A 12,928-nucleotide genomic window follows, 5' to 3' on the forward strand; every position below is an offset into this window, starting at 1 on the left:
AGCAGCCCTGCCTTCATAGAAGTTTTCTATTACGATTCCAGCAGAGAGTGGACAGTAACTATTAACCTCGAGTGACCCCATCAGTTCCCCACAAAATTGAGAACCTTCTAAAATGCAAGCTTCCATCGTCTAGATCAGTGGTTCCCAACTACCTTGGAGCCATGGACCCCCTGAGCTCCTTATCTAAAAGTCACGGACCCCTTTATAAACATCATAATAATATTATGATGTTTACAATAATTATGCTTACAATACATTATATTGTGTTTATAACAATGCATTGTAAATTGAAATGTTTTATTTGCCATGGATCTTAGTATATTGCTGAAATTGAAGAGGGAGAGAGAGAATTACGTGTGTGCTGGTTACAGGTTTTGCTGTTTTGTACTACTAACCGGAAATCAGGTACTAATCCAGCGATTGATGCACATAAGTGATAAAAGTCTGGACCCAAAAACCTAACAAGACAACACGACCACCCCGCCGGAAATGCAATAGCCCCGGCTAGCAATCCCAACATAGCTCGATCTTTAAACCCCACCCATATGATAGCCATCGCCTATGCTTTTAGGGTTTTATATCATTGATCCAACCACTATAAGACAGAAATAGCTGTAAATAACTAGCTAGAAAAACCAATGCTAGCACCAGCCTGTGGACCCCCTCAAAACCTCCTGTGGACCCCCTCAAAACCTCCTGTGGACCCCCTCAAAACCTCCTGTGGACCCCTAGGGGTCCATGGACCACCAGTTGAGAACCACTGGTCTAGATCACATCCTGCCAGTGAAACTGTACCATGTGGCCCACCTTTAATTAATTCATTGGAATGAGAAATTATAACTATATGTTAAAATAACTATTAAATCGGAAACAAAGTGCCAAAAAGTAACCAGTCTCTCACTCTTAAATATTTTCTAAAAGTTTAATGATTAAATTAGTTTAACAATAAATAATTTTTTTAATGAAATTCTCATTTTTCCAGCTTTTATTGTCCACCAGCTGTGCTGTCTTTCACAAAGTATCTTTGAGGCAAATGCTTCCGGGTAAGAGTGGACATTAAAAGTTTTTCAATTATTTGTGTGACATTGTGAACCGCGTTACAGTTCAGGCTTTATTGCAAATATTCTTTCTTATGATTATGCATACGGTTTGGCCTGGGCGATTTCTATAAAATTAATGTCGAGCATGACATTTGTTTAAAGAAAGATTGGGTACAGTTAGTCCAGATCACTGCGCACTGCATTTACAGCAAGTGGTTGCAACAGCCAGAAACTTCTTAAGGAACTCGGCTATAAACCTTTTGTGGTGTTACCTAGCTAACTGAAAGTGAAACTAAGCTAGCTCACACAACTGAATCAAGTAAGCCAATGGGAGAATGACACATCTGCTATTTCTCTAGCAACAGACATGTATAACATTTCAACCCTTTTCAAATACCATGGAAAATGTCATCACCAACATCTCAAGTTATGTATACGACTATTGTATGTATATATATTTAGATGTAAATTGCTATACTGAGTCAGAAAATAATAACACAAGAGAGACAATAATTACTCGACTCACAATTGTACATGTTCATTTCAGAAAATGTTGTAAAACAATGATGATGAGGAGACGTAGTCGAGCGACTACCACAACATGGTATAAAAATTTGAACAAGTGCACGTAACTCGATTCAGCTGACTAACCAAACTGCAATGACTACAGGGTCAGCAGTCGCGTTACACTAAATCTCAAACGACAGCATTGTTGTTCTCTTGGATCCAACATCGAGAGTGTGCACCTATTTTGTGATTTAGAGAATAAAAGACATCTAGTTCTTCGAGGTTAGGATGAGAGCAACGATGAATCCGTATAGACCGAGGACTTCAGCAAAAATCAGGATGAGGATCATACCAACAAACAACCTGCAAAAGAATAAGACATTAAACTGCTTGACCTTCTAATTCACTTTGTAGTTAGACTCGATCAGGTGATGCATGCTTGGAGAATTATACTTCTGCGGCTTCAAGTTGACAAGAATGACAACTACTTGAAAAGACCACACCAAACCAAACTAATTGAATTCAGAAGCAGATCATTTCAATATCTAATAATTTAGTAATTCTGAAAGTAATCATAGGTTTGGCTCTTTAAACTTTATCGAAAGTCACTGAATCAATAGCAACAGTTCCATATGTTGTCTGAGCCTTTCTGAACGATTCCCCTAAAAGTACTACGAAAAAAATAAAAAAATATCTTCACGAGACATCTGCCCAAACAAACTGGCCACATGATCAGCTAAACTTAGCAGTCTCTCAGTATTGCTCCATGAATGTGTCATAAAGACCATAAAGCATTGAAAAACCATTCTCGGTATATCTAAGGAATTGGGACTTTTAACATTAAGCAGAGCAACATCACGGATATAAGCTAGGCCTGTTATGCCGGATTCTCCATCAAAATTCATCGCGATTGGTCGGTTGATTATCACCAAACAAGTAATCCTAGCAACTATAAAACCCGAGAGACAAAAAATGAGGCAACTCAAAATACAAACAGAAAACACTCTAAAAACTGACAACAAACTTAAGAGCGTACATACCTGGGTTGCTGCGCAGTTCCACGGACTCCCGAGTCTCCCACGACACCGATGGCATAACCTGCTGCTAAACCACTGATACCGACTGACAACCCCGCTCCCAACTGTGTGAACGATCTGTAAAGAATGAATGAACACTCACACATTTTTCTCAATACGCAGAGTTTAGAACTTGCGCCATAGGAAAATGGAACAGTAAGTTTTAAGCAAGTAAAAAATCACAAATAAACTGATTACCATGACATAAAAGCCCTACATGTTTTACTTCATACTTACTTATATAGTGAGTAGTTGCCACCATTCTCTATGGCGTTAGTGATGACAGCCGCAACAACGAGGCCGTAGATACCAATGATACCAGCCATGACTACTGGAATGACACTTCGCATGATCAACTCTGGCCTCATCACAGACATAGCAGCGATTCCTGTACCAGATTTTGCTGTCCCGTAGGCAGCGCCCATTGCTACAAAAATGCAGACCACGTTGTAAAAAGTGATAGGAGTTATAGTTTCCAGTAGCAATGTACGACTACTCGTTCTTGTGGCAAGTTAGGGACAAAAATCACTACTTATTGCCAGTTGCTTTTTAGGAGACCTTCAACTAAATATTGTGATACAAAATTTTGTCATCAAAATTGCTGTATTTTAAAACTAAACGTTGCAATCGTTAAAAAACAATCCATGATATATGTTCGAACAATTATAAATTGTATAATATATCTAATAATAATATTGTATAATATATATAATTTATCAATTAAAAATGCTTATGCACGTTTAACATATTATGTGCTCAAATTTAAAGTGAAAAAACTGAGTAATTTGTGGTGCTACAGACTATATGTACATTACATAGGTCAATTGCTATGGGAGATGCATATATGAACAGTTTGATCAATGACTTGGGAACTTACAGAATATGAATCAACATAAGAACTACTGACTAGTTCATTATTGATCTATAATAACATAAGTAGGAGTCAAAGTGATAAGCCAAGTCACGTGATTTCGTGACTTGGCTTAATTAATTAGGCATATTTCGTGACTTGAAATTAATTTAGCAGCAGATAGAAGAATAGTAATAAAGCACAAGTTTGTAGTATCTAATCACCTTCTCTAGAAAAACCGGCACATCGAAATTTATATTGCAATTTTCTTGACAGAAAAAAAATTGCGAGGTTCAAACTATAAAGATAAAACTAAGCGCTGCGATAGATCAACAAAACATTATTGAGCGCAAAAGCGTGATAGGTTCAACAAGTTGAACTTATCACGTGACACCTAGACTAAAACGCAGCTAACGTCCAAATTTGTGTCAGATTCGAAACACGACTTCCAAAGTTCAATAATGCTCGGAATTAGCAGTCAATAAATGAATTGATCACGACAAGGGACAGACAAAAAATTGGCTGGTTTTGTAATTAAAAAAATGTAAGCATAATTGCAATATTTACGCAACATTATCGATCAATACCCTGAACGAACCATTTAAATAGAAATACGCACAACAATAAGCAACTAGCAGGACATCACAAGTTGCGTTACTTTAAAAAAACACTTTTGCTTATAAGCATGAAATCTAACATTGTCTACTAAAGCGACAAATAAAAACAACGTCACACGTTATATAAAATGACAACAAAAATCACACAACTCAAAAGAAAAAAATCAATTACGTAACTAATGGAGTTGGACTACTTTTAAATTGGCTTACCACTAAAAGCTACAGCAGCTGTCGCACCCATTACACCAAAAAATGGAGAATACAGAGGATTTTCAACAGTATTAGCCATTATTAAAGGTTATGTTTCTTGCGAATAGGTGTGAAGCGCTAAAGAGGCAAATATCGACTGCCTTCCTTGATATAGCTGGCTAAATACGCTAATGTCATGTGACAAAGATTCAGCTGATATTCTGTTAGAAGATCTCTGATAGGTCAACTCTCATGTCAAAACCAATTACATCCGCTTTAATATCGCGTGACAGGAAAAACGTCATATGTCCTTGACACCATACCGGAAAGCATGAATACATTACATTTCTTGTAATACATTAAGCTACTTTAATTAAACCCCATGAATTGAGCTGACCTACAAGTCCATCGAATTATGAGAATTGTAGATTTATTTCTCTCTAGATAAAACTGTTTATAAAGATGAAGTTTTCCTTCAAGGTAATTTTGTCATTTCAGCTTTCAAAAACTGCATTAGGACTTACGCTCGTAGTGACAATGTTGGGGGAGATGTGGCTCGTCTTAAGCTTGCACAAACTTTCATTATATTCTTTACAATCAAATCGTTGATGTTTTAATAATTTGTATTGTTAATAATGTTTTTTTATCATAGAGGCATTTAATGTTTAGCTAAGCATGGCAACAATATTATTAATCACCTCTTTCTCATGAGATTGCGAAACGCATTTTGCATAAATTGTGAGCATGAGTACTAGCCGTTGGTAGTAAGGTGTAATATTTCTTGCTGTCAGTGCGAGCGTATAGCATTTATGAATGCAGCACATGCAACTATCATGTGCAGACCTGCCAACCCAAGAGTGGGGCAATGCGTGAGATTTGGTTTTGGGGCAATTGATGTATCAATGATAGTGTATATAAAATTGTGGAAATTGGGGCAAAAATCTTACGCATTTCTCACGCATTCTCATTTTTTTCTTTGGGGTGATTGCGTGAGTCTCACGCCCAATGCGTGAGAGTTGGCAAAATGATCATGTGGCAACTATTATGGGAAAGTAGACCAGTAGCAAACACAGTCTGAGTAGGAAAGACATGAATTGATCAAGGCAATTATGAGAATGTGTCGAAAAAAATATGTAAACATTTAATTCAATGTTAATACTTCTTGTGAAATATTGACTTTTTTTCAAGTATTTGCTTACGAATAACTAAAGAACAGATATTTTTACTTCTTCAAACCTTTATACTCACTAATCCCTTTTTATGTTCTGTATCTTTCATAACTCTCAGCAACTGCTATAGCCTTAAACGTCAGTGTTGTTTGGGCTTTTATAACCTCAATTTGACAACACCCCTCCTGTGGTTGTCGAGTGACACCAGATCAATCAAGCACCTCAACTTACTACGCGTAATCACTTCACGATATATTGACAAAACACTTGTATTTTTTCTTACATTTGTTTGGATTGTCTGTCTAATTCAACTGTTATCAATTATCGTTTGATTTGTCTCCATGGGCGGACTTTCCTACTCGTCACCCAACTACCTACTATTACTATCCAAGTATATGCTCAGCTGCAAATAACTGCCCAGCTCACTCTTTTCTCTACCGGCAATGTGATTGCTGTCATTGTTGCTAGTACTACCACCTTGATGAATGCTGCCACCTGTACTACCACTACTATTTTTACTACTGCCTTGTCCAGAGTGTGAAGGTTACATCGATGGTGTCTCTCAACCTTGACTACTGGCTCTTTATTTTGCTTTCATTGGAAGATGCATATATGTGTCAAGTATTTTGGGTCACACACAGACCACAGTCCTTGCCTGCATGAACGGTGTCGCCACAAATCTTGGTGTTAGTGTAGGCCCAAATCTACTAATAATTTCCCGCCACCGAAAAATTACAGCTTTGCTCCTTGAATTCCCTTCTCCAACTGATCAAGAGCTGCCTTAAATATCTCAGCATTATCTGACTCTGCGACTATTGCCTTTCTCTTGGCTCTTAGTCTTGCCATATCCTGCTGGAACTTCTTCTATACATCCTCTTGCTCATTTTTCATTCTATCATTTTGTTCGGAGTATCTTTAGCCACCATTCTGTTGCCGGAAACCAAATTAATTCTTATGTAGAGCGTTAGACCAGAAATTTTATTTTCATTTTTTATTGTTTTTGATTAGCTCTACCAACATTTTTCGTTGTTATTACAATTTTAATGGGAAAAAAGTTTGCCATAACTCAAATGTTGGATGCGATAGATGATAATGATGCAAATGAAGAATTACGTGATACAAACTATATTGTTGCTGATGATTTTGGGTTGAAAAACGATGATGTGCTCGATGGATATGATGATATCCCGAACATTTCTGGAATTTGTTAGTCATTTGAATTTTAACAGTTTCCTAGAAAATTGGTTTTATGACATTTTTTTAGGAAAACCGTTAAATTCACTTAAATATGCAAATATCACCTGAAAAAATGTTTTCTGACATGTTTCGGGTGATATTTGCAGTGTGTTGTTGAATTCGTTTTCCAGTGTTTCACCAAATATCATTTGATTAAGAGCAGATTTAGATTATATTTAATAAAAGTTTCAAACTGTCGTACTTTTTGACAAAATGCTCAGAGATACTGACACACATTGTGTATGTTTCCATGGTGCGCAGTACTGCGAAGCAGCCCCCTCCGAAGTCGAGGGGATTGTACGTTTCCATGCTGCGCAGTGGTTTTCAGCAAATACCGCAAATTAGCCAGAGAAGAGAAAGTGTATAAATCGAATCGCCTGATGGAGAAATAGAATCGATCATGGATACCGAACCTCATAAACAGTCTTTTTTTATGATTCTGTCGTCATTATACTTTTATTTACAATACACATTCACAAGGTTTTACAAACCTTAACACACTTTTTACATAGTAATATATTTTTAATAAGTATTTTTAAGTAATATATTATTTAAACGTTAATTTAGGACTTGCCACCTATTTTTCAAAAAGTGTTGGCATTGATAACAAAGTTCAGGAAAGTAATCACCTCATCATCCTCGTGAATGCAGACCATAGTTAAATTTAGGTGAAAGAAGATCGGAAGAATAGTAAAAAACAAGATTAGCAGGACAACCTTTGTACTAGTTTATGGCCCTCGAAGAATCCGTCTCCACGGCATGAGAGCTATGCGCAGCCACTGCGCAGTTGCTGTTTTCTTGCTGCGAATTTGCACTGGCTTCGCGCTGATCAGTGCACAGTGATTTCAGTGTGAAGACGCCGTTTCCATGATTCGGAGATAGCACAACTCCGAAGCACTGCGCATCATGGAAACATAGTGATTGACGAGGACGGGCGGGGTTCAAAGGGTTAACAGGGTTAACAGAGTACTTTTAGATTACGTACGATCTAGAAGTATGAGAAGTGGATGAGAACCGGTATGATGAATCTTACTCTGTCATTAAGTTTTCTTGTATTTACAGTTCTCAAATTTGCTTGGAACTGTCTACAAGAAGGGGAATCTTGTTTTCTCTCCTGATGGAAATGTCCTTATCAGTCCAGTTGGCAACCGAATATCTGCATTTGATCTCAAAAAGTAAAAACTGTAATTCAGGTTATGTTCTTATCATCAAACTTCTCATTTATCTATCACAGTTAGCTAATACATTTGTATATTTGGTGTTTGTGAGGAATTCTCCAGCTCTGGTTAAAATTTTTAAAGTTCTCTTGTACGTGACAAAGTGGACTCGTAGCGTCAAAGTTTACTTGTGGTTACACCAGGGTTGAAGCGACAGCAGAAATTGCAATTAAAATAATAGTTAATTGGTAGTTTAAGATCGTATTAATAATTAAATAAATTAATTTAGTTTTTGTGGACTTGCACAATTAATTAAATTAACAAATTGACTGTGGTATAAGTTAAATTAACTATTAAGTTAATAAATTGGTCTAGCAAATAAATACATTAGGATTTTCCATTAATTTAAATTGTTAATCATTTGATTACTAACTAAATGCAATTATTAATGCATATTATTAATTGACCTCTGCTACACCCACCAGTGCTGCTAAATGATGTGTTTTAAATGATATATTTTAATTTTTTAAATGTATTTTTTAATTAATATTTTTCTATTATTTTTTAATGAGCATTGTTTAACCGTTAAGTACTGGAACCTCAAAAGGTGAGCCGCGAAGTAACGAGAGATTACTATATCCTTGTCGAGATATCACTACTTGTTTGAGTGAAGTTATGTTGAAAAGCCAATCATGAGGGCAATGAGTATGTAAATGAGAAATGGATTCGTTAGTGTTACTTGGAATTGTTAGTGTTAGCGCTAGTGTTAACGGTGTTAGTTGGGAGTAAAGCCTTTAGGCCACAGACGCATCGGCTTTTGTTTGTTTGCTATGTAAACACCCGCTTTGTTCGTGCATGCAGCCCTTCTTCGGTCATGTCACTAGCTCAAGGTATTCACAAGGATTGTTAGTAAAATTAATGTTTATTGTATTGTCAGAAGCACTGTCTATTTACTTTAGGAAACTAATTTGAGGGAAATGAAACCACCTTATTTCAATGAGGAGTAATCTTATCTTGAAGCAACTTAGCATCACTGATCATGCCTAGGCATCAGCAGCGTTGCAGGTTAATGACAACTGTGAATTATTGTTAATATAATTATGTTGGCGACTTAGTCAACTGAACAACAACTCAATGCTTTAGTCAACATATTGTTATCACATCACTTCTTTTTTACCAACAATTTAAGGCAGCCAAATATTTGTCATGAAAACAAATTTTTTATATATATAATGTGGTTATGTACTCCGTGGTATCACACTTGAGGAATTTAAGTCTCTTGCATGCCGCTGTCTATATAGCTAGATATCTTATGTCTATATATATTTATTCTCAGTGTTGGTATGTGTATCCCTTCAGCTATAGCTATTAAAATCTTGGATTAAAGAATCCGTAACGAAAAATATTTGATCTCAGGCCTTCCCATTCACCAGTCCAACGCCATACCAATTAGGCCACAGAGATTGATTTGTTTGCCAGCAGATATATGTCGCTAGCTATATGGGAGCAAATATCCAACGGCTCTTCGTACTACGCAGGGTGATTGCGTAACGTCACGGAGACGAATAGCTCTCATTAGTAAGCTTACTTAGAGCCGTATAGCTTCACAGAATCCCGCGACCAACGGAAGCGTATATGGGAGCTTACTCGGTTCCAAACAAACAGGCCACGCCCACTATTTTTATATACATGTAAGTTATAATGGAGAGGCCACAACACTAACCAACAAAAATTACTCCTATTGGCAGTCGTTCTGAAATTGTTGTATTATACGCCATTTGAAAGAAGACAAAATTCTCTACAAGAAACTACAAATAATTTTTTTCTGTAAAATTGAAAAGTAAATGCCAAAAAGTGAAATTTTGAGAGCGCGGTAAGAATATTCGATTAGAGAACAGTATGCCGATCGGGTTTGTTTGGAAACAAGTGTTTTTGTCGCGGGACTCTGTGAAGCTATACAGCTCTGAGCTTACTCAAATTTTAAATTGGCAATGTGCCAGGCTAATAGCAAGTAGCAGGCAGCTCTCATTTCTTCCCATTGTTTATAAGCTGATTTTTAATACCCGGGCAACGTCGGGAAGCACTGCAAGCACATTATATATGTATATAGACAATGGCATGCAAGAGAGTTAAATTCCTCAGGTGTGATACCATATATATTTATATACTTATACTAGCTGTGCTACCCGGCGTTGCCCGGGTAATAACAAAGTCATTGGACAGAAAATTTATTTGTATTTAACATATATAACAACATCTACCATTCTAACTTTCAAACTACATATCATGAGAGAAGTGTTTTGTGAAGTCTAAATAAATTAATATATTAATTAATTTTAAACTTCGTCAAACAACTGTAACTTTCAAACTATATCATGAGGAAATGATTTTGTGCAGAACAGGTTCTTTTCTTTGGATGCATTAGACAATGTGTAACTTCTGAGAATACATTTATTTAACAGGTCGATAAAAATATGACAGAGTATGGTAGCATTTTGTAGTTGAAATTTTATTAGAACAATATCTGCCAACAATGGTTGAATGAAAAATTAATATTAATAATAAAGATAGGAAACTAAGCAATAGGATAGGAAAACAGTGATAGGTAAATGAATAATGTTTAAACTTCAAACACGACATTATACGCCAATTATGTTTAAAAATTGCAAATTGGAATAAAAAAGATATTGCATCAAACTTCAAAGCCTTATATTATAAACTTATAAAAAAACTTTAACGCCTTATATTATAAACTTCAAAAGTTATACAAAGTTTATAAATTTAATGAGAGAATTTAAATCTATCTATATATACATTTTTCAAAGTTTGTAAATTTGTGTAAATATAAGAGAGTGAAGAATAACTGATACTTGTAATCTTACACGATAAGTTTTACAGTAAATCTTACAGATAATCTAACAGATAATCTTAGAAATAATCTTGCAAATGTTTGTTGTAAAATGGGAAATATATATTTACGACTTACTAATTGGTTAGGTTTAAAGTGAAAGATGTAAAAGCTAATATACAAAGCGAGCACTGATAGGAACATACAAAAGAAGATGTTTTAATTTGAACAAAAAGAAATAACTTAAAAAGATTTTTTAAATGAACAAAGATTTTGTTCATACTTAATGATTGTGGAACGCAAGGTACTAAATCATAATCCAAGGAACATAATGTAGCTGGGAAAAAAACTTCTGAGTAGCTGGAATAAATTAGTAGCGAACTAAATGTAGATGTGAAATAAATAACAAGTATGTAAACCATGAAATGTTGATGCGACGTATATTTTTGGTAACATATATAATTAGTAGAAAAATCACCAATTTTGAAGTTAAGTGAAGATAAATTATTAGCTTTAACAGAAAAAGACAAAGAAGCATCGCTTTGCATATACTTATGTCCAAAAATATTTTTGAACAGGGGCATCGTAACGCGTGGGAGCACGCGCATATAAAAATGCTGTATATGTATATGCTATGCTGTATATGAAAACGCATTTGATTAATATGCCATTGTAGCTCAGTGGTAGAGCGTCCGGATATGAAACTTGTCGATGCATTCGTCGTGAATTCAAATCCATCAGAGTGCCGAATTTTAATATCAAGATTTTAATAGCTATAGCCGGAATGACAGACAGACGACATACTTTGAGAAATATATTTATAGATATATATGGTATTTGTATGGTACATATATACTATATATGTATATATAAATACTTTTTTGGGCAGTCCATAATCATTTTAAATTTTTTTTTTAAATTAAAAAAAAACTAGGTGAATGCCGGCGTTTAAATTTATTTAAAATATATTTAAGTTATTAAATATATTTATAGAGATAATAAACAAAGTTATTGCACAGAAAATCAGCATTTGTTTACCATCTAACTTTTAAATGAGGGTTTTTTATGTTTTGTGTGTGTTATAAGTTTAATTAAGTTTATGTTCGATATACATCATATTTATAGTATTTTGGGAAGGTCTTGGCATATATTTTTCTTCTAGTAAAATAGTTTTTTCTAGTAAATTAGTTTAATCGTGCTAGCTGAAGCGTGGATTTTTTACTCATTGAAGATTGGCAGATATAATAAGTATGCACACAATTATCCGTTAGTCTGGCCGATTGGATGTGTAATGTGAATGATAGTACGCCTGTCTGCAGAACTGGAGGGCTGATTTTAAATCCTATGTGAAGTAAATTTTTCATTTCTAAAACTTCATCGCCTTAACTGGATACTTGAATGGCAGACAAACAAGCACCGATATTTATATATATAGATGTACATATGCCACCAAACAAACAATAAATAAATATTGCCATGTGGTGTCATAAATGCAAAAACGAAAATTTATACAAGGAAAACTTGAAACTACCAAGTTTAGATCTTATCTTTTTTGAGAAACGATTAAGAGATGTAAGAGATTAACGATTAAATTAGTGGACTAAATTGACGATTAACGATTAAATTAACCTTATCAAGTAATGACCATCCTAGGTGAAGTTTACTGCAAAGAATAATTGCATTAGATTACAGGCTTTATTTTTAGTTCACTAAGAACATGAAGGCTCACTAGGGCAGTAAAACAATTTCATAGGAGGTTACAGTAATAGAATATAATTACAAACACTCATTCATTATTGTCCACAAAATTAAGAGTTGTCTCCATTTTATTTGCTTTTGAAAAAAAATCAAATAACTTTTCGTGTGGTTTAACCCTATTTTTCTGGTAAATTTAAAGGTATACTATGCTTGTCCAAACCGATAACAGAACAAATGTCGTTTGACTGTTTCGTGGAAAAAGTTTCTCCAATTCATAATCACATTTATTTTAGCAATAAGTCGGAGACTCTGCCACTGGAATGCAAGCTGAACATCACCACCGTCGCCATCTCACCCAATGGCAACCTCATGCTGCTCATCAATGAAGGTACCTTCTAGAATGATCCTTGTTTAAAGGTTTCGTGGTCTCATGTGATATCGATAAAGGTGCTTTCTAGAACATGGCTTGTTTAGAGGCATGTGTCACATGTGATACATTGAGCTGCGGCAGCTCAATGTGACACATTGAGCTGCGGCAGCT

At 35.2% G+C, this 12,928-nt stretch overlaps 2 protein-coding genes across 2 annotated transcripts in view; one reads left to right on the plus strand and one right to left on the minus strand.

The window, feature by feature from the left end:
* Window positions 1-1,480: 1,480 nt before the first annotated feature.
* LOC137402873 (V-type proton ATPase 16 kDa proteolipid subunit c-like) lies at window positions 1,481-4,479 on the minus strand. The gene is made up of 4 exons (XM_068089380.1): window positions 4,301-4,479; window positions 2,861-3,050; window positions 2,588-2,701; window positions 1,481-1,910 (listed from the first exon to the last, which is right to left on the minus strand). Exons 1-4 carry the CDS (start codon window positions 4,377-4,379, stop codon window positions 1,817-1,819), a joined length of 477 nt encoding a protein of 158 aa, XP_067945481.1. The 5' UTR covers window positions 4,380-4,479; the 3' UTR covers window positions 1,481-1,816.
* Window positions 4,480-4,628: 149 nt separating this feature from the next.
* Window positions 4,629-12,928, plus strand: part of LOC137401418 (periodic tryptophan protein 2 homolog) — a 39,737-nt gene continuing 31,437 nt past the window's right edge. The window contains exons 1-3 of the mRNA XM_068087752.1: window positions 4,629-4,759; window positions 7,747-7,859; window positions 12,681-12,775. Coding sequence (XP_067943853.1) covers window positions 4,742-4,759; window positions 7,747-7,859; window positions 12,681-12,775 — 226 coding nt within the window. The 5' untranslated portion in view covers window positions 4,629-4,741. The remainder of the gene's footprint in view (window positions 4,760-7,746; window positions 7,860-12,680; window positions 12,776-12,928) is intronic.

This window comes from Watersipora subatra, chromosome 8 (assembly GCF_963576615.1).
Source record: "Watersipora subatra chromosome 8, tzWatSuba1.1, whole genome shotgun sequence".
NCBI lineage: Eukaryota > Metazoa > Bryozoa > Gymnolaemata > Cheilostomatida > Watersiporidae > Watersipora > Watersipora subatra.